This window comes from Silurus meridionalis, chromosome 5 (assembly GCF_014805685.1).
Source record: "Silurus meridionalis isolate SWU-2019-XX chromosome 5, ASM1480568v1, whole genome shotgun sequence".
Classification (NCBI taxonomy): domain Eukaryota; kingdom Metazoa; phylum Chordata; class Actinopteri; order Siluriformes; family Siluridae; genus Silurus; species Silurus meridionalis.
This window is the reverse complement of record NC_060888.1, coordinates 9,099,943-9,125,211: the sequence shown is the minus strand read 5'-3', so window position 1 is coordinate 9,125,211 and position 25,269 is coordinate 9,099,943. Positions and strand designations below refer to the sequence as shown.

The 25,269-nt window shown below is 35.3% G+C and overlaps 2 protein-coding genes across 3 annotated transcripts in view; one reads left to right on the top strand and one right to left on the bottom strand.

The window, feature by feature from the left end:
* flt4 (fms related receptor tyrosine kinase 4) overlaps positions 1–7,745 on the top strand; it is a 39,311-nt gene extending 31,566 nt beyond the window's left edge. For both annotated transcript variants that reach the window (XM_046849238.1, XM_046849239.1), the window contains exons 19-30: positions 342–455; positions 556–644; positions 2,018–2,165; positions 2,792–2,886; positions 3,517–3,639; positions 4,064–4,175; positions 4,401–4,500; positions 4,637–4,742; positions 5,187–5,299; positions 5,643–5,763; positions 6,806–6,891; positions 7,270–7,745. In XM_046849238.1, coding sequence (XP_046705194.1) covers positions 342–455; positions 556–644; positions 2,018–2,165; positions 2,792–2,886; positions 3,517–3,639; positions 4,064–4,175; positions 4,401–4,500; positions 4,637–4,742; positions 5,187–5,299; positions 5,643–5,763; positions 6,806–6,891; positions 7,270–7,489 — 1,427 coding nt within the window. In that variant the 3' untranslated portion in view covers positions 7,490–7,745. The remainder of the gene's footprint in view (positions 1–341; positions 456–555; positions 645–2,017; positions 2,166–2,791; positions 2,887–3,516; positions 3,640–4,063; positions 4,176–4,400; positions 4,501–4,636; positions 4,743–5,186; positions 5,300–5,642; positions 5,764–6,805; positions 6,892–7,269) is intronic.
* An 83-nt stretch (positions 7,746–7,828) lies between these two features.
* Positions 7,829–24,636, bottom strand: ergic1 (endoplasmic reticulum-golgi intermediate compartment 1). Its single transcript, XM_046849240.1, has 10 exons — positions 24,481–24,636; positions 18,074–18,135; positions 16,489–16,561; positions 14,525–14,619; positions 11,938–12,062; positions 11,263–11,367; positions 11,098–11,158; positions 10,415–10,515; positions 9,464–9,586; positions 7,829–9,294 (listed from the first exon to the last, which is right to left on the bottom strand). Exons 1-10 carry the CDS (start codon positions 24,498–24,500, stop codon positions 9,187–9,189), a joined length of 873 nt encoding a protein of 290 aa, XP_046705196.1. The 5' UTR covers positions 24,501–24,636; the 3' UTR covers positions 7,829–9,186.
* Between the last annotated feature and the right edge of the window lie 633 nt (positions 24,637–25,269).

Genomic DNA, 25,269 nt, shown 5'->3' with positions numbered 1-25,269 from the left:
AACTTGGTTTAATTATAAAGGCAAAACAAAGTGGTTTCCGTTTTAGGTTTTTAACTTTCTTTTTTGAAAGAAATGGGAAAATCGTTTTTGTATTACTGACCTACTTTTTTAAATATACTTTACATTAATAATAACTGAGAGGAAAATAGGATTTGGGTATTTTAGAGCAAATTTGATTACCATAAAAGATTTGGCATGTCATTATTAATTAATAATTAAACACATTAAATAAAAACATGAATCACTGTCTATTAAATACAGAAGTTGTGTGTTAGTCTGTGATTAACTTATTTAGCATATTCTTTCAAGCTGTTTTAAACTGCATTGTGTGTATATCATAGAGGGAGCGACAGCCAGTGAGCATAAAGCCCTCATGTCTGAGCTAAAAATCCTCATCCACATAGGAAATCATCTGAATGTGGTTAACCTGTTGGGAGCTTGCACCAAACCGAATGGTTAGTCCAAATGCTTCATGTATAGAGGATAAAAATCCATAGTCAACTATCCTATATTTATTTTATAACTGATTTAATTACCTGTTGTTATTTTTTTAAGGTCCCCTCATGGTTGTGGTGGAGTACTGCAAATATGGAAATTTATCCAACTACCTGCGGGCAAAAAGGGAATTTTTCCTGCCATACAGGGTATGATTCAGAAGAGTTTCATCACCAGAATCATGTCATTGTAAACCCAGTGAACTAAGACAAGTAAAAAAACTGTTGTTAAATGTAAACGTTTAGGGGCTTGTGTTTGGGTAAATCATGGGTATGTGTTTGGGTAAATTACATCCACTGTATATAATGTGGTGGGGTTTAAAATGATGCCATGGGAAGAGATTATTAATTTTATTTTCCCATTTAGTCTTTTTTCCCAGTTCCCATTGTATTTTGACTCCAGCAGTGCCACTTTATGGATGTGATTTTTACACAAACATGTCCCCCTTAGCTGGAAAACAGCTGTTTTATTTTTAATTAGGCCCACTAGACACATGTTCAGAGTACTATGGAAGAGCTGTTGGCCTTACAATTGATTATGATTGCTTGTTGGAGATAATTAAGATAATGACCATATTTGAGTCAGATTCATAAAATGAAATAGCACTACATTGTGTCTGTAGGAAAGAGACATCAAGGAAGAGTGCATATGGAAATATGAAGAAGCAATAATGTGTTCGTGTGTTGGTTGTCAATTTCTGAAGACAGCTTTTCTTCACAAAATTGTTTAAAAAAAACAATATCTTCAACCCCCAACCATTACCAAACACCCCCAACCCCCCACCGCCATGAGACTCTTTTGCATTTGCAATAACTTTATCGCAAAGTTCAGTGGCATTTAGTAGGATTCATGTAGTCTGTTTCCATGGAAATGGAATAATATAGCTGGTGTAAAGAGCCAAGTCCACATGACTTATTTGTTTGGCTTCAGGATACATGGATACAGGATGTCATCACTACTGCTATTGATTCAGTAATTAATCTTTGGTATAAAATTACAAATGTATAGAAGTAAACGCAGAGCACATTAGCAATAGCTTAATGGTCTTCTTGAAATCCTAGTGATAAAATATTTTCTTTTTTCAGAATGTAATTGCAAAAGGCGGAAGCAATTACATTCTGAAAAAAAAAAGAAAATATTTTAAAGTATGTGTCTGTGACCTACAGTAAACTACAGTAGACTCTCATAATTTTATAGTCACAGGTTGGCTCCATAGCTTGGGTGAGCATGTGTCAATTAGAATTTTTCCAGATATAAGTCAAATCATGTTGGCTGGATCAGAACAAGACCACCACCAGTCTTAATCCTATTTCAAAAATGCAGAGTATGTGTTAATGTGTATATGTATATCAGGATACGTTTTTCTGTCTCTGTAATATAGACAAAAATAATTTTCACATCAACAGTAAAACAATATCTATTAAACAAGTATATCGATGAAAACTCCAGATCACCTGATCACCACAGAGATAATAAATGCAGTAGCTTTTATATTTCACTGTACATTTATTTACCTCTGCAGGACCGTTCCCCTAAAACCCGGAGCCAGGTGAGGAGGATGATGGAGGCTGGGCAGGTAGAGCAGAGAAGTCGTCAACCTTCTTCCTCTGGAAGCACCCCGAATCAGCTTTTTGGTAAATCCAGCTCAAAGAGCTCCTCCACAGAGAAAAGTAAGTTTCTACTACGTGATATGCAAATAAATGCTGTTATTTGTATGTGTATCTGTCTAATGCTCAAAATACCCATATCTGTACTTGGATTTAAATTTGAAGTGGGCATGCCTTATTGGACTTTATACATTATAACAAAAAAGAGCAATTTGTAATTTTCTTCAGCTCAACAAAAAATACTACCCACATACTATTGAAATCTGTTTTTGCATATTTATTTAATTCAAATAATGTTAAGGTTAAAATTCATTTACATCTCTATTGCGTATATGCGCTATTCATGAAAGTGGAAGCTGGAGGTGATATTAGATGGTAGGGCCAATCAATCAGAGAGTATCAGTATCAGTGGCAATCATGGTGGCCTACACATTATCTTCCAATGATTCATTATTTGTATTATAATTATAATTATTGTATTATTACTTTTCATTATGATGATTTTTTTAAAGCACTTTAGCCCATTTATAAGATGATGTGATACGAATGATGTGAATTATGACTCATACTTAACTTCATTCTTCCAAACCATATATTTTGTACTCATTCATTATGTCAATAATTGTTAGTAATTAGTAAGTGATTTTGTATTTTTTTTTTTTTCATATAATTTATATCTTATTTCTAAGTGGAGGACCTCTGGAAGAAGCCTCTTACAATAGAGGATCTAATATGCTACAGTTACCAGGTGGCACGAGGGATGGAGTTCTTAGCATCTCGCAAGGTAAACCCATTGCATAACGCTGCAGCAATATAATGCACAATTGCACATCATTTTGTAATGCATTGTTTTGTGTTGACATTCCATTGTCAGAAAATGTTACAGCTTCACCTCTGTTTATTACCAAGCACTGACACGGGAAACACCTTTTAAGCAAAACAACTCACAGAAAGTTTCACTAAATAATAATATATTAGAAAGGGTGCATTAATTATTGTGTAGCGCTCCTGTCAGTGCTGCAAAAGAAGTAATGTAACAAATCTTGCAGTCAAACCCAGAGGTTAAAACATCCTAAATGAAACAAAGATCCAGTTACAATGGATTTTACAGTATAAACTAATTCCATTTTATTTTGATCTACTGTCTCAGAGGAGGACACGTATCAATAAAGCGGAATAGTTATAATATTTATAATATTAACATATTTACACACACAACACATTTTGACTAGTGACACTATAGATCCTTAACTTAACTCAACTTCAATATTTCTATTAGAACAGTAGTAAATACTAAAATATAAAAAAATAAGAATTTGGCATGGAAACTGTTATGCTGAGGGAAATGTCTGTGCACGAGGGTTCCACTCCCCTGCCTACAATTCTAATTCTTCTCGTGATCATGTTCTGCCAGTGCATCCATCGAGACTTGGCAGCCCGGAACATTCTGCTGTCAGAGAACAATGTGGTGAAGATTTGTGACTTTGGACTGGCTCGTGACATCTACAAGGACCCAGATTACGTCCGGAAAGGCAATGTACGAAAGAAACAGACCACATCTCTGATTTTCCCCACACTATAAACATTTCCAAGTCGATAAAACCTTAAAAAAAAATCATGCAGAAACAGATCATGAAAAAAGGGTAGAAGTGTGATTACTGTGACTTTATTGATGATGTGGTGGTACATACCAGACTAGTTGGTTGGATATTTAAAAAAGATTTCAGACCTCCATGCTTTAGTCACAGACATTAAGATAACATTTTGATCACATACTGATCATCTTGGATAACTGAATGCATGTGCAAGTGGTTCCAATTAAAGTGTACATCACAAGACCAATAATTACACCCTGCATCTGTAGAATGGCTTCACTTTTCTCAGTCATTTGAAAAGGGTTGATGGTTTGGGAAAAGCGAACTCGGTGTGAACTCAGTTTGATGTGCATTTGCTTCTTGCAGGCCAGACTGCCTCTTAAGTGGATGGCTCCTGAGAGCATCTTTGATAAAGTCTACACCAGTCAGAGTGACGTGTGGTCTTTTGGCGTGCTGCTGTGGGAGATATTCTCATTAGGTAAGCTCTGTGCCTAGATTTGTCAGCTTTAATATATACTATATAATATATAATAATATATAATATAATAATATAAATGATATATATAACAATATATAATTTAGATTTATGTTGATTTTTATTTTATACCTTGAGCAGATTACTAAACAAAATAAAAAAATAATAATAATAATTTAAATTGAACTCAATTAAAAAAACTCTGGAAAATGTTTCTGTACACCACAGGTGCCTCGCCTTATCCCGGCATCCAGATTGATGAGGATTTCTGTAAAAGGCTGAAGGATGGCACCAGGATGAGGGCTCCTGAGACGGCTTCGCCAGAAATGTAAGCACATTTCTGCACTGAATCTCTAAATCAGTTTTTTATTTGATTTTATTTTTTTTACAGAGGGTGAATTATGAAATTAACCTGCAAGTGTCTAATGAAGAGTTTGTGTGTATTTGTGTCCCCCTGCTGGTAGATATGGGATCATGTTGGCCTGCTGGCAGGGTGAGCCCAGAGAAAGGCCTACATTTCCTGCCCTGGTAGGGATACTGGGAGACCTTTTACAGGACAACAGCTTACCAGTAAGAAATTTGGCAGACTTTTAGTGATGTAACTTTTATTCAGGCATTTGAATTTTGGAAATGTAATGTGCATTAGCATGTTACATGGGTATATAGACAATAAACCTCAAATGAACTGCTGAATCAAAGCATAAGAAAAATAATTTTTGTCACATACAGTGAAATTCTCCACATTATCCCAGCTTGTTAGGAAGTTGGGTTCAGAGCACAGGGATGGCCATTTTATAGTGTGCCTGAAACAACGAGGACGGAATGGCTTTGCTCAAAAACCCAACATTAGCAGCTTGTCAGTTCCGGGATCAATAACCCAGAGCTTCAGCCTTTGAACTACTACTGCCACTACTGATATCAATTTTAGTGAACAAAGTAAAAAAAAAAGAGGTATACCTAGATGTTAATAAAAACTTATGTTGAGATGTAAGTGGATTTCCTCTTCATGTGCAGGACATCCCCTTCAGTGGCTCACAGAGCTCAGAGGATGATGGGTTTTCTCAGGCCTCCTCCAGACCTCCATCAGAGGAAGAGTTGAGATTGGCCTGTAACACAATGCCAGCCAGGTACTGTCCTCACACACACTGTAACAGGGTAAACAGATAAGATTTAACCCTTTTTGTTAAAAATAATGATAAAATCAAAGTTTGCCTGCCTTGAAATGACTGGGTTCACAAATTCATGTAATGTGTGTGTATGATTGAAATACATTGGTTACTATTGGAATCTTAAATTAAAATGCAGTCATCATGATTTATATGATTTAAAGCCAATTAATTGAGGTTTATATGAGCCATGTTACGTGTAGGTTTTGACAGACTCGCAAGCACAAGTAGGGTATTCAAAAAACTTATGAAATAGTCATGAAACCCTTTTTGTTGTTCTCTAATGGCACTTTTTTTTTAACAGATACTATAATTGCGTGCCATTCTCTGGGTGTGTGATGGTGAACCCCTCTACAACATGTCATTCACGGGTAAAAACTTTTGAAGAGCTGCCGATGGTGATGACCTCTCATAAGTCACATCATGTAAGGACCTTCTTTCAACGTTGCTATTGTTACTAAAATAATATAAAATTGAAGGTTTTACAAGTAAGATCATGTTGCTTTATCCAAGGCATCGTTGTTGGTACCAGATGGGCTGGTTGGAATATTTCAGATACTAATTTCCTGGGAATTTTACATATTAACAGAGTTTATGCATTATGGTGCAAAAAAACTAAAAACATGGTGGGTGTGAATGGTCTACAGCAGACGTGTCCAATCTTTTCCAGAAGGGGGTGATAGGGGTTTCATTCCAACACGGCAGAATCCAACCAAGTCTAGTGAAAGCCAATCAACTTAAACAAGTAGAATCATGTGGCTCCAGTTTGAATAAAAGCCTGCACCCACATCAGACTCTTCTGGAAAAGATTAGACAGAACTGGTCTACAGGCTGCAACACCTTGTTGATGAGAATTATCCTAGGAGAATGATCAGACTGGTCTGAGCTGACAGGAAGGCTATAGGAACTCAAATAATCATTCTTTTAAACCATGTAGGCAAAGATCAAGAACTTGATATTATCATGGGCAAAGACTCACCCAAACTGGACAGTTAAGTGACAGGAAATTTTTGCCTGTCTGCCTTTTTTTCTGCACAGCTTTCATAATTCGAGTTACATTGTCTTTCCCGGCAGCATGGTCAATCCATTTCCTCTAAAATATACCATCAAAAAGGTGTTTCCACCCATAGAACTGCTCAGTAAAGGGTTTTATTCCTTGTCCAATACTGTGTAAACTCTAAAGACTTGTGTAGGGGATCAGCAGTTTCTGAAATATTGAAACCAAGCAATCTGATTCTAACATTCATACCATGGTAAAAATTTTATAACCATCACATTTTCTTCAGCCTGGTGTTTGATGTGAACCCTAACTGAAGCCATTAACCTGTATCTGCAAACTTCTATACAATACACTGCTGCCACATGATTGGCTAATGCACAGTAAAAACCAAAAATTCATATGTGATTAAGAAGCCACTGAGCATATACTGTTTACAATAAGCCTAACAAAGAGCCATGTTTCTGCAGGACAGCCAGACAGACAGCGGAATGGTGTTGGCGTCTGAAGAGCTGGAGAGGCTTGAGCACAAGCACAGAGGAGCTGTGTTGAAGACGTAAGCTCTGTTTAAATGCTTCTTCTAATATGTTAATAACAGGGATACATTCACTGATCCATCAAATATAAATTATGAACTTACTGAGATTGGTGACATCCTTTTAGAAAATAATGACCCTTTAAATGAATAGAATGAAACTTTAAATGAAATGTTTTTTCAACATATTGTTAATTGTTCTGATTATAGAGGATGAGTGACTATCATTGATGAGAATTTAGCAGTTTCCTATACCAAGGGTTTTAAAAAAATATATCTAGAATAAGTTGTCAATGAGCCAGTATGAGCCAGTCAGTTAAATCATTTTGATCATAAATCATGTCTGCACTAGAGCAATGCACTAAACTGTAATTTTATTTGATTTTTCCTGTCTTTTAGTAAGGCAGCAGGCAACAGCACAGAGCACCTGATTGATGGCTCAAGTGAGAACAGCACAAGCATCAGCATACACCGGCCGATTTTCTTTAGCCAGCTCAGTGGCCAGACCTTCTACAACAATGAGTATGGCCAGCTTGCCGAAGAAGGCATGAGCGAGTTCTTTTCGATGCCGGAGCTGGCCATGAGTGAGGCGTCTTGCCCTGCAACATCCAACTTGTAACATTATCTGAAAGACATCATCGTATCAATCATGGCTCAAACCTGCCTTACAATCCGAACTCTACTGCACTTCCTTCACCTCTCAGTATGTTCTCTTTGCTGCCACTGGGTGGCACCATTACGCCAGTCACAAATAGAAAAATTATATTTTAACTCCTGATGCATTTATCATGTTATGAAGTGTACGCTTCTTTTGTTTATTTGTACAAAATACAGCCCAGAATGGGAAAAAATAAAGCAATTTATCTTCTTTTAAATCGGCTTAATGATCTTAATTACAGACAAAAAAAACAACCCAAATAAAACAAAAGAGCAAATCAGAGACTGTTGACTTTGCCAATAGTGTTAACAAATGATGAATTTTATTTTTTCTTTTGATCGTGTTCTTGCAATCTTTACAATAGTCTGAATTTAAAAGGAATGTGAAGTGTTTCAGTAACACAATGGTCTGATCAAGCAAACCAAAAAAAAAAAACTGGGATAATTAGAAGGTTGTTTGCAATTTGACCAAGATAAACAAAAACTGGCCGATCACAGGGGCAGAAGTCCATATAGCATAGTCCATTTTTTTGTATATCAACTTGCAGGGTTTCTTTTTTTTGTACCTTTTTGGTTGATTGGTTTGGTTGCATTGATTCTTTTTTAAAAACAGTGGTTGTGATTTTCCAACCCATTTCCACATACACCTACGCTTTTGTGTGTACTTATAAAACACTGCTATATATTATAAAAAAAAAGCCCGACCCACTTATCTATTAATCAGAGCTGGGATCAGTTATTTCCTTGTTCCAGGTTGACAGGCAGTAAACAAATTACATAAAGTTACTATCCACCATACAATGCTGTAAACTGCATGGGCTGAACAGGTAACAAAAAAAAAATAAAAAAATCCATAAAACCTTGGGGGTTAATTTTTTTCAAAACAGATACAAAATATAATCGATCTAGAAATATCTAAAAACAAATATCTAGACCAGGTTCACCTCCACCGACTGTGGTCTGTCAATTTAAAACACTTTAAGGCACAACAGGCCATTTATGTAACTAAGTAAACAATAACATGATTTTGACATTGTACAATTAGTATTTTATGCAAAAGAAAAGGAAAAAATAAAATAGAAAAAATAACCCACAACAGTTCATGTAGGCTTAACACTATATACTTTAACTTGTGCAAGTAAAAAGAAACCTAAAAATCGTGGGGGATGTGCAGGATCCTATCTTTAATACAATATAATAATCTCACTATTACATTGTCGGACGTACTGCCATGTAAAAAAGTATGATAAGTCACGATAAGTTACCAGTTTTGGATAACGACAAATATCCATCGAGTATACAGGGAATACCAAGAAACAGTACTTGTGATGTCACTCTGAAACACATAGGAACATCAGGAAACTGCGCAGAACTTCAAACTGCACAATTTGCAAAAAGACAAATAAAGAATAATTATAAAAAAGATACAGAATTACATCATCATAAAACCTAAACCTTCATTCTCATAACCTAGGTAACATTTAACTCTCTGACCTGTGCAATAGCCATATTGAGAACTTTTGGCCGACCAGTTGCTTTGAAATGCCTTAATGTAATTTGTTTTTTTTAAAGGGAACTCTGAGTCAATAGTGGAATACCAGGGCAGGTGTGTTCAGTCAGCGGGGATTAAATAAGATGTCTAGCAAATGAGATTAGCTCTCAGGACATCTTGCCGATTTGGATTTTCTTCCATGCCTCAGAAGCTGTGAATATACAGGAGTCAATGATGCCAGCTACTGTAAAGGTTCCACCAATGATGGCACAGATCTGAGGATAAGGAAACAGCAAGATTAAATAAAATTACGGTCATTTAAGAGATTGAATAAAATAATGCTGTACTGATCAATAAATGTAGAAGCTCTATGTATGTATGTATGTATGAATGAATGAGCTCATATATAGAGTGTCACTACTGAAAAATGTGTGTATCTCTTACAGTTGTGATGAAGCGGTAGAGGGGCTGCCTCCTCTCGGTGTATTTCACTGTGATCGGACTTAAATCGTAACGGAACCAAATGGCAGGAATGATGCGTCCTGTGTGACTGTAAGCCACATATTCCTGACAAAAGAACGAAGAAAAGATTTCAGTTTTTTTTTTGCTCTTATATAATTATATATACACATTCACACACCGACAGATGTGGGTTTTTTAGTACGCAAGTGGATATGATCTTCAAATTCTGACATTACACACAGATTACACTAAATAAAACCTGTGATTAAACCTTCACATTCAAGCTGTTTTATTTCCAAAACATTTGGCCTAGAGCGAACACTTTCCCCACATTTATAAGAACTCATAAAACTGCCAGCACCTATTTTTTTTTTTTTTAAGTATTGCGCCTACAAGTGATTTACATCACTTTTTTTATATTACATTATTAAAGAGGTAAATCGAACATGTTGGCGTTTACTGTTACAGGAAAATAATAAACCCCCCGTAGATGCAATGTTGACAATCTCAAAGCGGATTATTTTCCAAGCTGCCCCAACCTGTTTTATTTCTCTGATGCCACAGCAATACACCAATGATTGCGATTTTTATTTTTAAGTAATGACAAACAAAATGACAATCCATTAATTGTTGCATTTAATTTAAATCCATTAAACAGACTTCTGTAAAATAAACCTTTTGCTTTCTTCTGAAATTTACAAGACAAAAAAAATTATGTAAATTGTACTGTACATTTCTCTCTCATGATGACTACAATAGGGAAATATATACATTTTACAAAGCATTGAAACTGGAGAATGTTAAATAACACTTTTTAAATCTGTTTATTATTCATTTTTTTGTGAGTAATTCAGAAATAATAGCGCACAAGAACACTGCATTAATATGACCCAGTGACATTAATATAACCCTGTGACAAAATATCTATTTTACCTTGTTGGCCACGGTGTACTGATAGGAGAACTTCTGCTTTCCTGACAAGTCCTCATACACGGTGGGAACAATTTTGAGGATGTAATCGTGGGAGGCCAGAGCTGAGGAGAGAAAATGACTTTATCCTTAGCACAAAGCCTTAAATAATAATAAACCGTAAAATTAACTTTGGATGACTATATGAGAGAAAGATCAACTTATTTTTAACTATTTTTCAATGACGTATGTAAGAAATAATGACTATTTTTAGTGTGACATAAGTGACTTAGAAGCATTCACTAGGTTTCTACTTAAAATGTCACAAAAGTGGAAAAAAAGGCAGGTTAATGCCGATTGCTCTGGAGTTTCTTTATTTCCATTCAGCTAAATTCCATATAATGTAGTTGTCTTAACATGCTGTCTTCCTGATGTTTTGGAAAAATTAATGGAAAAATCTTTTAAGCAGTCTGTTCTCATCATACCCTGTCATTACTCTGACGTAATGCTCCATGATTCTCACTGCTGACCTTTTAAACATTTTAATTTCCGTGTGGTTTGTAAAAATAATGAGGAGGGACATGAATTATTACATCACTACAGCATTACTAAACTGCAATCATAGCATTAACCTACTCGCAGTTTTAATTTGGTAAGCAATTAAATCAGATCTGTCCATACACACTCGCATTAAATTTGTAACATACCATTAGACTCCAGTCTGTTGGCACCACCGAGTGCATTGAAAGCACCTTGGACGTTTTGGACCTGCAACACAAATTTCACATAAAATTGTCAGATTCTGCTGAAGAATTTGTATTATATACTAGATTTAAAATAAATAAATAAATAAATAAATAAATAAAACAGACCTGCAGCTTGTCCCCAAAGGCGAGTTTATGAATCATGTGAGTCATGTCGGGGTTTGGTGGCTGTGCCGTAGCACTGTGTGTGGAGACATGGAAGTTTCCGGGGACCTGGAGAAGAAAGAATGTGAAGAAACCCCGCAGACAAACTGATATTTTACAAACTTACAAACTGAATAGATCTGTGTGCTTTTCTTAACCTGATAAAAGATTTAGTGTGCTATCCAAACAATTATTTCCTTCCTTTTTATAGGTTTGTAAATTAAAGCCTCTGGGACAAAAACACATTTTGGCATCGATAATACCATGTTTTGCTGTTCAGTCTATTAAATAAATAAAATAAAAAATCTGATTTATTCTATTACACCAATCACCAGTGAATCCTGATTATGTTTTTGTTATCAGGAAAGTAAGATACAGCCTTCGAATCAGTTGTTTCACTTCAGAAAATGTAACCAGTTTTTGCCCTTTGAATTATGAATTTTTAATTAAACCTTTTTAATAAATTTATATTTGCCATGCAGTAGACGGGTTCTTTTAAAAAAAAAAATTTATTGGATTTTTTTTAAATTATCATTTAAAAAACAAATATAAGCATAACATTGCTAAGGTCACAGCAAAAAAAGCAAGTCTGAGAGGTAGAACGGTGTACAATGCAGTATAACCAGGTTAGTTTCTTACTTTATTAATAATGAATTCACCCTCAAAGCGACAGCCATAACCATTGTTGAGTGGCACCTTCATGGAGTTTTCTATGTGGCCAACTTCATGTCTTCCCATTTCATCTTGAATGTCCAAACCCACCACTGAGGAAAAAGGAACATAGATTAGAATGATTAAATGCATAAAATGACAATTTAAAAAAGCTCAAATGCTTTTTTTAGGTTAAAAAAAAATGGCAGACAAACATGTTTAGCTGAAAGAAAAAGAAAATGTCTCCTCAGGACAGTTATTTTATATTCAAATGTGTACATTATTATATAATGAAAATGTGATGCAGACATAGAATTTCTTCTTCGTGAACTTTTTCTCAACAAATGCATCTGTTGTTTAAGTAGTAATTATTTAGGAGGTCAGCTATATTTTATTCATTTTTTATTTTATTCTTTGTTATTAGGGTTTTAGATTAAACCCTTTACATCAATCTGCAATAACTACAAAAACACAAATACATAGAACTTTGGTAATAATGGGTTGTGATTTACAAATGACATAAATAATCAAATTACAGACCCCACTGAGAGCTAACTGCTCAACAGTACATCAGACAACGTCTTCAAATAGTTACCACTGACCCCATCTGTTAAACTGCTATTCAACTCTAGCAATTAACTCTGCACCAAGTGTCAGAAGGTCACGTGGAACAGTAATGCTGACCTTTGGCACTGGTACTGGTAGATTCCTATACAATATCACGCAGCTACTTAAGAAAAGACTGACTGACTATCTCTTGATGAAAGCTCTCTGTGGAACAGGGCAGGTTCCATTGCATCAACTTCATTAAAGGCAAGAAGAGAGAGGAAAAAAAAAACCTCACCCAATGTTAATCTAAACCCATCTCGATAATACATCCACATGGGTGCAATTTTTTTTATCCTTTCTTCACAGGACTGACAGAACACTGGACAGTCAAATCTGTGCCGAAACACTAAATCTAGCTCAATATCGTGTACAGAAAGTATGAGCAGGGGAAAAAACCCAGTACGTCACTTCCATTCAAAAATAAACCTTTTCTTTTTTTTTTTTGGAGATGATGTCTTATTAGCAAAGGTCACTAGAGGGAAAAGCTTATTCGAACAGATTAACAGCCAAATGAATGCTTTGATATTTATCAAAACAAATACATTCAGTATTAATAATCTATTAATAATAATAATCTGGAGAATTACAAAGAATACTTCTAGGGAAGAAAAAAATAAATAAAAAATCAGCTAAAGGTAAAACAGGAATAAACTCTTTGCTAAAAAATCTTCCATGTACTTTACTGAAAGCGATTACAAGTAATAGATGTTGGAATTCTTAGACAAGGGCTGTAAGTGACACCATGTCAGAAAAATGAATCCAGCCTACCAGTGATTTGTAAAAGGCTGTAGGCATGAAAAAATAAACCTAATTTAGAGCTCATACCTGTAAAAAAAATATAACATAACCAACCTTTTATTTAATACTTTAAGTCAGAATAATGCATTGCATGAAAGAACGTCATTACAGTGTATAAAGTCAGGATTGTGAAATGACTGTTGCGCTTATGATTCATCCGAAAGGCCAAAAAGACATCACATGTTCGCTTCTTTAAGCACAAACAAGCTTTTTTTTTTAATTTTTATAACCACTTGGAGGAACATGAGTGAGTGAGTGTGTACTGGAAAAGTTCATTTCCATGATGTTTCATTAAACATCCTGGCATAATGTGCAGGTCACATTTTAAAAGTGTGACATTTTTTTTAATTACAGCTTACCATCTGAATAAATCTTTGTATTTTAAAGTGCATGTAAAGTGCAAACAAGTCATTGTATATTCATCTTACAGAAAAATATGAGCTAAAAGCAGGTGTACAGGGTCTTTAAAAATATAAAAAATACAAAATGCCAAAAATCAAACCAGTAATATTAGGGTTACTCAAAGTAAATTTGAACCAAACACTGATCAATAATAGAAATCAAACTGAAAAAAGTCATACAAAAACTGTAAAAAGTTATTTTAAAATTAAACGCTGAAAGAGGGGTATTTCATGAAGTAGCTAGTATTTTACATTTTTTCTTTCCTTTTTCAATTCTTTAGGACTTTAGATTCTATTTTTCTTAAATCCAGGGTCCCTTTTTACACATAAATCACCAGTGAATCCTAATCTTTTTGTTATCAAGAAAGCTACAGCCTCAGATAATCAAATAACATTAGGATCAGCAACTGACAACATGGCTGTTTTATAGCTTTACCATAAAAGCAAGTGCTATTTCCGTTACATTTGCATAGAGATGGGGAAGGTTTCCTCCCTCTGACAAAGGGGTTCAGCTGTTCAGTAGATAACTATTGTGGAAAATCATGCAGTATGATGGTAAATTAATTATCACTTGCTGTGCAGGAAATCTTGGTCTAGTCAAATATGTACAACTCTTTCTTTGACCAGTAACAGATAATACAGATTAAAAACGCTGGTACTAGTAAAACAGTAGATAATATTGCGTTGATATATATGTTCTCTCATGATTAGGAAAAGTGAGGTGGAAAAATGTGTGAATATGATTGTATCTTTTTGTATATACTCACAATCACAGTGTAAGTTTGGCAAACTGATGTTTAAACTCACTTCAATCTTCCCTCCACTGTCTTTATCAGGGTCATCCACATACAGCTCATTTACACTGTAGAAAAGGAAACAGGTCACATAGCTACATTATTATAATCGCTAACAATAATAAGATCGGTATCTTAATATTATCATCAAAAGGCTGTTGTATTCACAAATCCGATTTGTCAGAAGGTCTTCATTAATTTTTGACAGCCACACTGATAACAGCAGCAACTGTATTCAAATCTCACTTGTCTTTTAAGACCACATATTTAATCAATATATTGATATAATGAAGCTTTTAAGCTTTAAACTTAACTTTTCTAAAGATAATTCTTTCGCAATAAGAAAAGATTATTTTGCAATAAGCAAAGAGCATTAAGTGTCAGAATTAAAGCTGACAGCACCAGTTTTCAAGACAGAGGACTTCTCTGGAACATGGGCAAATATGTCTGTTATTTTTTTCAACCAATACATAACCAGAAATTATTCATATTTAAATAGCTCATAGTATCTACTTAACATTTCTACAGCATCCAGAACTTGAGCAGATCTTTCAAATCTTATGATGCTGAAAAGCAGGACAAAATGTAAAAGTTTCTGCTTTCGTGCAAGTCGCATTGACATCTAGAACGATTCAGAAACGCATGGCCTATTTACAAAGAAAAAAAAGAATAGCTGAGCATGACATTCTCATGTATTTGAGGTGAATATAAGACAGCTATAAAAGCAAACAATCTGCCCAGGTTTTCTTGTCTTAAAAATGCGGCCATAAAATATCTTAAATATGAGTTCCACTTTAAATAGATTACAAATAAGTCGTTAATAATTGGCGGAAATGACAAAGTCTTTAAATCCTGATCTAATTTTCTTCTGTATTAGGCAGCCATTTCATAGTCTCTCACATTTGTATTTCAGTGCATTTATCTGGTCACGTAAATGATCACAAATGGTTAATCCTGTTTCTCTTCACAGCTTTACTTGTCATCAAACTAACTTTAATCAGTATAATAAGTGTTCTCACCTAGTGCATGTTAATGTTAGGCCTGCTTTTCCACAGAAATTTACTAATGTAATTTATGTCATGTAATTTATCTAAGCTATTGGTGTTGTCTTCAGAGTCTGACAAAAATGCTAATGTGACTGGGGTAGAATGTCAATTTGATATCCCTGCAGTAACATGACAAGCTACAAAAAAATTTTTTCCTCACTTATTATCTTGTAATTTTCTGTTTTCACAAATGTTTTTGTGTTGTTTTTGTAAAATCGTTATCGGATGAAAAAAATATTTAGCTTAAAAAGAATAAACGCACGCACGCGCACACAAACAATACACAACTGCTCAACAGTGTGCACCCATTTCCTTCTTTCCCCACACCCAGGCGTAGCAAAGAACGTTAAGAAAAGGCAGACAACATATCCTGTGTGAAATCTTACTCTGACTCACGAGAAGCTATAACCTCAAATTCGTTCTGTATGTGTGTGCGCGTGCATCTATATCTAATAATAAAAGTAAGCATACACCCAATAATTAATATTTATATATATATATATATATATATATATATATATATATATATACACACACACACACACACACACACACACACACACACACACACACACACACACACACACACACACATATATATATATATATATATATATATATATATATATATAAATATATTATAATATATATGAGAGAGAGAGAGAGAGAGAGAGAGAGAGAGAGAGGGAGAGAGAGGGAGAGAGAAAGAGAGAATTTGATATTCCATTATATATGCATTAGCATCTTCAATTGATATGTAAATATTTAGAGAGGTTGTTTATCAGGCTCGTGTTATGGTGAAATGGGTGACTCATACATAGCGGTAACATCTTGTCCCTTAGCGCTTTAACCGTCACTTGTTAGCTTGGAGAAAACAGTGACAATACATACATTTCTGTGGCTATGAAACCAGTCAACTCGGAGAGGAAGAGGAAGAGCATGAAGACACAGCAGCAGATCGAGACTGTGGGAAGGAAAACTAATGTTAGGAACATGTACTTACGCATCACGGTTTCGGTTTTGCAATCAACAATTGGAACTGATTTACTGTAAATATAACATAAAGCAACCCAATGTATGATGCTCAGCTCAGTTCCCAAAGGGTTTTCATTTCCAATTTTTTTTTACACTTTTATCCAAAGCATAGTACTTTTTAATTTCCAGATTAGATTATTAAATTTTAAGGAGAAAACATAAAAAAATAGGATTCCATAAAAATAATACAAATAATAATTAGTGATATAGTGACATAATTCACCATATGTCATAAAGTGCAAAAAAAAATAAAAATAAAAATAAATAAAAAAATATATATATGTATGATACCTTTGGCAGGTGATATAATGATTTTAGCCAAGTTTCCCTTTAGCCTTTTCCCCATTTCATTCTGTATTTAAATTTTGGAAGATCTTGGGTTTTTTCCCCTTAACGCTTAACTTGTTTTCGATATGAAACACGTTTTCAACCATATTTAACTGATGTAAAAACACAGTCGAGATAGAACTGTGAAATTACGTCATTGCATCACCCTAGAAGCGAGCAAAGCTGTATGTGGTTTGGCTGCCACACTTCCTGTAAACGTCAGAATCTATGTGATCAAATAAAAAAAAAACAACATTGAGAGAGAGAAAAAAAAACAGCTTGAGTAAGCAGGTTGAGGGCCTTATTTACATAGAGATAGTCACTAAGGAGTCAGAGAGTCACATGACTTCATGGCAGCCACGTCATTCTTTGGGTGTTGCGGTCCCTTGCAGTTTATACAAGCTAATGTTTAGCTAAACAGTAGGGAGTGTCACAATGACAAATACACCATGAATTGAAGTACTGAGAATATGATGGTTACCTTTATTTAGAAAGGATTAAAAATGTTATTTATGTAATTAACAAATCACTAGATTTTAATCTAATTCTTAAAAGTATTTACTCTGAGACACTAGATGATACACTCTGGATTTGACATGTCTGTCAGCTCTCCCAGCAGAATAATGCCTTTAAAGACTTTTAATAGTTTGTAGTATCACGTCATGAGCACATGACACCTTCAGGCTGAAAAACTGGTAGATAAATTAAATATTTATACTTCCTGGGCAATGGATTACACGGGTACTATTACTCTGATAATTAATATGACTAAAGATGAGGTAATCCACCTTAAGGCTAACAATTTATAACAAAGGCCTAAGGAATGCAAAGGGGAATGCCATTGAAGTAGGTAATATAACTTGAGTCAAAGGGTGAGGCCCATGCTTGTGCAACTCAATGGGGCTGCTGTGTCATAAGGACTAAAACAATGAGCAATCAGTGAGGAAGCAGTTAAAATACTCGAATGTTGACAACATACAGATTAGGGCAAAAGAGTGCCGCAATTGATCAATCAGTTCTAAAGGTGGTGAGATTAGTGAAATAGGGCCATGGGGAACAAAATCCTGGACAGAGCTGTGTATTAGCTGATAAGAACGTTGTAAACACTACTTACTGAAGGCTCCAGTGTATGTGGGCTGGGTGAGGTCTTTGGGCACCTTCCTGTAGATATCAAACCTGGAAGGAAGTGAAAGAAGTTAGAAGGAAGGAAGAATAGTCAGAGGAAGCAAGTGGAAAAGTAGAGAAAAAAAAAAGGTAAACGTGTAAAGCTCAGTACACACGGGAAGGCACATTCTGTTCCCAGATAGTTAAAAGCCTCAAGAATGTTAACAATGGCAGGAGGCCAAGAAAACCTCAGACGCTGATCGCCTTTGGCGCCTTAACATCACACCTCTTCCTCTATGCTCCAGACTTTGGCTTGATTTCCTATTACAGAAATGTACATTTTTCCTGTGCTATGTTCACATAATAGTGTGAGTAGGGTCAAAGGGAATGCTGTCAGGCCTGGCTGAGTCACACCTAAAAGGAAGTAAACAATCACATCTGCCCACCAATCCTCACGAAGCTTATTTCAGACATACTTATGGGCAAGTCTTAAACAGTAAATAGATGATAGGTGGTTGATTTGTTCTGCTGGAACAGATATGAATTAGTAACTGTCTACTTTGCAAAAACTGATGAAAACATGAAAGTGAGGGAAAAAAATAATATTTTTATAATCTCAATAAGAAATTGGGTTTTACACGTTGACATTTCTACACATTTAAAAACAGAAATTGTCTGAATTATCATGTGTTTGTGCATGAAGCTGAAATCCGACTTTCTAAAACTTTTATTTTTTTTTTAATCGGTCAAAAAAAAAAAAAAAAGAAAATTACCTTTTACAATAAGCGGTATGTATGTGGTTCTTTAGACTTCCTCAGATTTCCTTTTCAGGCAAACTGTATTGTCTGCAACAGCAGCAGTTGCTTACTTTTCAACTTTATGCTAGTCTAAACATTTAATTTAATATATATATATTTTTAATGAAGGAAATGTATTTGAAAAATCTTTATTTTCAGAGTAGTTTAAATGCTTCAACAAAACACTATTTGTTAGATACAGTTCTGTCAAAAAGAATGTGTATGGTGTTCAAGCAAAGCCAAAACTGCACTGTCTTGAGAAGGCTAAGGAAAAAAACAATTCAAAAACACCCGAGATGTTCAGAAGTGACCGTTTAAAACTGGATGAACAGATTATATGATTATATATAACCACATGGCAATTAGGAAATACTAAACCTTTATAATTTTCAGTAAATACTGAGGTATCTTAGGGCTAACAAAAATATTTGCCCTGCTTTTATTTCAATTAAACAACTGAATAAAAGATCATTTTTTCATATGAATGTGCATGAGATTCTATCCCAGTTGTCAGCATATGGTTAAAACTACCTCTCCTTGTAGAAACAGCCTGAGCATTGCCTTTTATAGGAGCTCTCTCCAGCCGTTCCTCTGCACAGACAAACTATTTCAGGCCTTTTTCGGTGTTCAAATCGTTTCCCTGTGTCGCAGCTTTTGGCCTGGCCCTTGCTCACATCATCACTGCGAAAACACAACCATCTGGGTGCATTTCTTCCAAGCGCTTGGATGTGAACATCATATCTGATGCAATCGAAGGGGGAGTGGAGAAGGTGACCAGCTGTATCAAATGTCCAATATGTGACGTGCCTTTGTCTTACTCCACCTCCTGAGCTCACAGAATAGAGTGCATTCTTGACAAAACAGTTCATAGCAAGAGACTCATGTCTAAAGCTCACTTCCTTTAAGGTTGATGATATTTTATGAAATTTGTCACACCCATTATTTTCCAAATCAAGTACAGATTTTACAACTTGCTCAAATGACTTATTTACTTATTTGATTGAGGAACACCTGTTTGCATAAATTTGACTGAAATGTTATTATTCTATCCAAGAATGCATACAAACTGCCTCTAACCTTTCGCTAAAATACACATAACTGACAGATAAATGGGTGGGAAGGGGTTTCCCAACCAACAACAGAGTTTTTCTATGGTAACATCACCCGAAGTCTAGCATCGAGCTGTTCTTCCAGAAAAAGCACCCGAAACACACGTGCACCTAATTTTATAAGGTTAATAATCATTTTCCACACAAATCCCAGCTTGTGTATGGTGTACACATCAGCACATCACTGATTAATCAACCTCCATTAACTTTGTTCCATTTATACTGCTGCAAATTGGCAGTTTCCTTGAATTAGCTTGCCTGAGTCAGTAGGATATATGACTGCATTCGCTCAAAGGTCATTAAGGAGTTGTGCGCTTGTTCCATCATGGAAAATGCCTTTTCATGAAATTTACATTTGTTTGTGGCTAAATCCTGGGCACTGCATATTCTTTCTCCTAAAGCCTATCTTTCTGTTTGCTCCTGAAAGTCATTCCAGCTGAGGACTTTTTTTTTCCCCCCTCAGAACCGGATTGTTAGTGAGTCATACTGTAGCTCGCTTGTTGACACTGTAACAGAAAACCATGACCATTGTAAAATAGCACATTCTGTTCTAAACGAACAGCATGTTTACATTAACCTATACTGCTTAAAGTGAAGACTGCTTTTCATTTCCTGTGTTACAGCTCGAAAGTGGAAGACTACACAATGTCCTTAAAAATGGTTTAGTTGCGAAATCTTAACATGTATCAACAGCACAGTATAAGTTGGGGTGAGGGGGTGGGGGCTCCAGAAACATGACAGAAATGTAATGCGCAGACTTTTCAGTGACTACACAAAATAACATTTCAGTATGAAAACATAATTTCATGGAAAAACCATAAAATAGATGTCCTTTTGTTTTTAAACCCGGGTTCACTTATAATTCATCGGTATGTACACAGTCAGCTAACAAATACTCCCACATCGATCACCACACTTCATTGTGCTAGGGTTCACACACAAAAAAAGTCGGAGTGTTTACGTTTAATATTAACATAAAAATGCTGCTCCAACCAGACTCTGCAAACGGGTCTTTATGCGTTTTGGCCACAAAGCTAACATTCCATATGGGTCTGCTTCACATCCACGCTCTGTTTACATCTCCAGCTGGTAGAAAACCTGATGTGAAACTAAAGCTGTGGGTGATGGGTAAACAATAAAGCATGACAGGTCTTGCTGCAATCAAAAATAATCCATAATAGGGAGTGTGTGTTGTACACTGACACAAAGTAAAGTGCAGTTACTGAAGTGGATTTTTTTCTAATGAAAGAGTATAAACAAATTGCAGAGACTCCTTTAAAACTGCTGAATTAACATCTCATTACAAACAACAACATAATATCATCCTTTCCTTTTTTTGCATCTCTGCAGAGCATGTGCCATGCAAGTCCTTGTGTACATCATGACTATAAATAGTAACATGATAGTGTTAGTTCATTACCATAAAGCTTGCAGCCAGAACAATTTCCAGTTACTGTCACTACTGGTCTTAAAGAAAATTGCCAAAGATATAGCTTATAAACTTTCTTTCGGCTTCTCCCGTTAGGGGTCGCCACAGTGGATCCTCCGCATGTCTGATTTGGCATATGTTTTTACACTGGATGCCCTTCCTTACGCAACCCACCCCATTTATCCGGGCTTGGGACCGGCACTAAGAGTGGCTGGGGTTGGTTCCCTGACCGTGGATTGAACCCAGGCTGCAGCGGTGAGAGCGTCGCATCCTAACCACTAGACCACCAGGGAGCCAAAGATATAGCTTATAGCTACAAAAAATATTTTTTTAATGTTAAATGATGTTAAAACAATGGTGAGGATACATCATCAGATTGAGACTATGAGGCAAAACCAAGAATAAATACTAAATATTACTCAATGAAAAATTTCAAAGCATCTCTCTAGTAGCATGAAAACTTTAAAAGCATCTTGCTGCAAAACGACATTCATATCAACAAGATGATAAGCATGATGCTTTTGTTGTTGTTTTTTTCTTTTACTCAGCACAATGTCATTGAACTTTTGTCAATTTGTCAAAAAAGCAGTTGGCACTGCATTGCCATATAAAATTGTGGTTCTAATAAACGCCCACACAGGTTAAGACTTATTATGCTAATAATTATAAGATTTTAACCAAGGTCAAATTATTCAGGTACATTATTATATATATATATATATATATATATATATATATATATATATATACACAATAATGTAGGTACATTATTCAATGCTCTGTGTTTCACATTTACCTAGATTTAAAGTATTTCAAAAGATCACTGCATTATTTACTTGCATTGAATTTGTATCATTTGTAAAGGAGTTGTAAAGGATGCAACATATATTATGTGTCCTGTGCATAATAAACTAGTTCCAGTGTATTGGCTTCTGTAGGTTTACATTCCTTGGGGTGCAATATTTTAACTTGCTCTCTACAGTATATGTTCATCAGTACATATGTTACAAAAATAATCAATAATCTTAATTTAAATTAGTTAATAATTTGCTGCAAATTATTTACTCATAATTAAATGCACCCATAGCATCAAGGGCCAGCGATACATCGACATCACCAAACAGTTGCATTCTTTTGTGATGATTTTTTCTCTAAAGCTGCTTTGAGACAATGTCCATTGTGAAAAGCGCTATAAAAATAAACTTGACTTTTTCAGACTTGTACCACAGCTTCTTTTAGCTTGTTTTGGGAAGTTTCTTACTTCAGTCTCCCCTTCAGGAAGTGAAGTGCTACTCAATTGGGTTAAAGTCTGGTAATTGACTCCCTTTAATGAAGTGCCTTGTTATGTTGCCAGTGTGTTTTAGGTCACTGTCTTGCTGTATGACGAAGTGCATTGAATTGGATGGATTTCTGTGTAATTTTTTGTAGACTTCTGAATTAAGTCTGCCGATGCTAAAAGATTAGCCAATATTTTCAAGGGATATTCAACTACATAGTGAGAGACATTTACTTTCATTTATTTCAAGATGTCTGTACTTATATTTTTGCTCACTTTAAAATTTTAAATGGCCTGATAAAATAAGTTTGAGGTTTTATGCTTTATGAACAATGTATATTCAGAGAAATAAAACCTGAAATCCAAAAAATTCTTCATATTTATCTTTGATCTCAAAACCTAATTTTTTATAAAATACAACAAAAAACTTAATTGTCTGTAAGGATGCAATATCATCTACTAATACATATATTTCTCAAATATTCACACATAATGCCTTTGATATTCTTTTACTTGTTAGAGACTGGTACCAGAGATACAAAACTCCACTAATAACAGTGTCAAAAAACAATTGTTCCTATTTACACACAAATTCCAACGCTTCTTCTGCACAATGCTTAGAAAGTGCAGTTGTTTTTAAAGAAATCAGATAATCTTAAGAGTCAATAAACACGTTTTAATTAACCGTGTACCGTTTTAGTTGACAGTTAGTTTTGTCAGAGTGATTATGGGTTCTCAATAAATGGTGTATTTTATAAGAAATCAGCCAGATTAACCAAAAACTAACCAGAACTGATCTAAAAAAAACCCATCAGATTATTACAACTCTACTGATATAATCATTATGATCACATCAAAACACTATATGGGGATATTCTTATATTCATCCCAACTTTTACAAATACGCCATTTTGCAAACACTTTTAAAGAGAGTGAATTTGTATGATCTCTTTTATATAAACTGAGAGACTATGGGTTAAGGGCCTTGCTCATGAGCAATCCATGGTAGTGCTGGGAAATAAACTCAAAAACCTTTACCTCAGAAATTCAACATCGTAAACACTGAACTAACCCTGACCAGAGTTACCAGATGAGTGTGTGTAATCTTTTCAATGAATCAGTGGACCCATGTAACTGAACCAAAGTACATAAGAGTCACCTGAATAATGCAATCTTTATCCAGGATACATCACTGCACTCTGACACGTGTTTCATACTTTGCGATGTAGGAAACAAAACTGCAACTGTGCATATTACGCATTGCTACATGTTATACATATATCCATTTATAAAGTGTCCTTTTCCTGAGCTGCTTTTTAAAGTCTAACATTTAACTACAGGGTTATTATTTGTACAGGTCTGCACTGGGGTATGTTTATTTTTGTTTATCACAGATTCAAAAATAAATAAAGATGTGCAGTCTTGAATGTGTGTTATTGCTTTCAATATCTGCTCTTTGTGTGTGTGTGTGTGTGTGTGTGTGTGTGTGTGTGTGTGTGTGTGTGTATACATTGCGCAAATCTTCCACTATTTGAGAATATGTAGCCCCTTTGGGAGCTCATTTAGGATTAGAAGATAAACTGGATGTGTGTGATCAAGGTTGATAAGAGTGTGTTATCCAGGTAGAAGGAGTTTTTTTTTTTTTACACGTCTACAGTAACCACTCGACCTTTAAAAGCGTTTCATTGTTTTAAATCACTAGTGGCATCGAGCCACAGCTCCCGGGGGCCGAGCTTCATTTCTGCACAGCATACAAACCAAACACGTCTCACTGAACGCTTTAGAGACCCTCAGGATTCTACTCACCTCCGCACATCGAAAGTCATGGTGTCTGCAAGTTTTAATATTAAAAAAACGGGGGAAAAAAGAAATTATTCAAACGTGTAACAGATTTACAACTCCGAGCCCCCTTTGCTTCAACCCTTAGCGGGTGAACTCAGCGGAAATGACGTGCCGTAAGGACGCTTTGCACAATTCTATTGGTAGGTGTAAAGCGTGGGGGATGATTCTGTTTCCGCTGTCCCAATGGCGGATTGGGGCCCGCGATTGAGGCTGTATCTCAAACGGCTGCTTTCTCCCTACAATAGTGCACTACAGTGAACGTGCAACAATAGTCTAGAAAGTGACAACATCAATAATGATGAGTCATTTGGAATGCGACCTTTCAGAGCGCTGTTTGTCTGCAGCTGTCTTTCCTTTACCATTTAAACCAGGGCTGTAATTTTAATGTCTAGTAATCTGAGACTTACTGTTTTTGCTGTACTAAGCCATTATATAAAAGTATATAATAGTTTATATAATACAATAACACATTTTATAAGAAACATGAGGCAACACCAGATACATGCAGTCAGGAGAGACAGCAGTCATTAGACGCAGTGTCTCATCTGTTCTATTGCAATAAACTAAAAAATGTGAAATCATTTTTTTAAACAAAGATTTTTCTCCATAACCTATCATATAAATGTCATTTCTCTACCCTTCTTATTGTTTTAAGAGCAAAATCACAGCTGTACCAATGTACCCTTTGCAGACCTGCTATTTGCATCTCATCACCTTCCATAGTCTACAACTTATTTCACATATCTGTAAAAA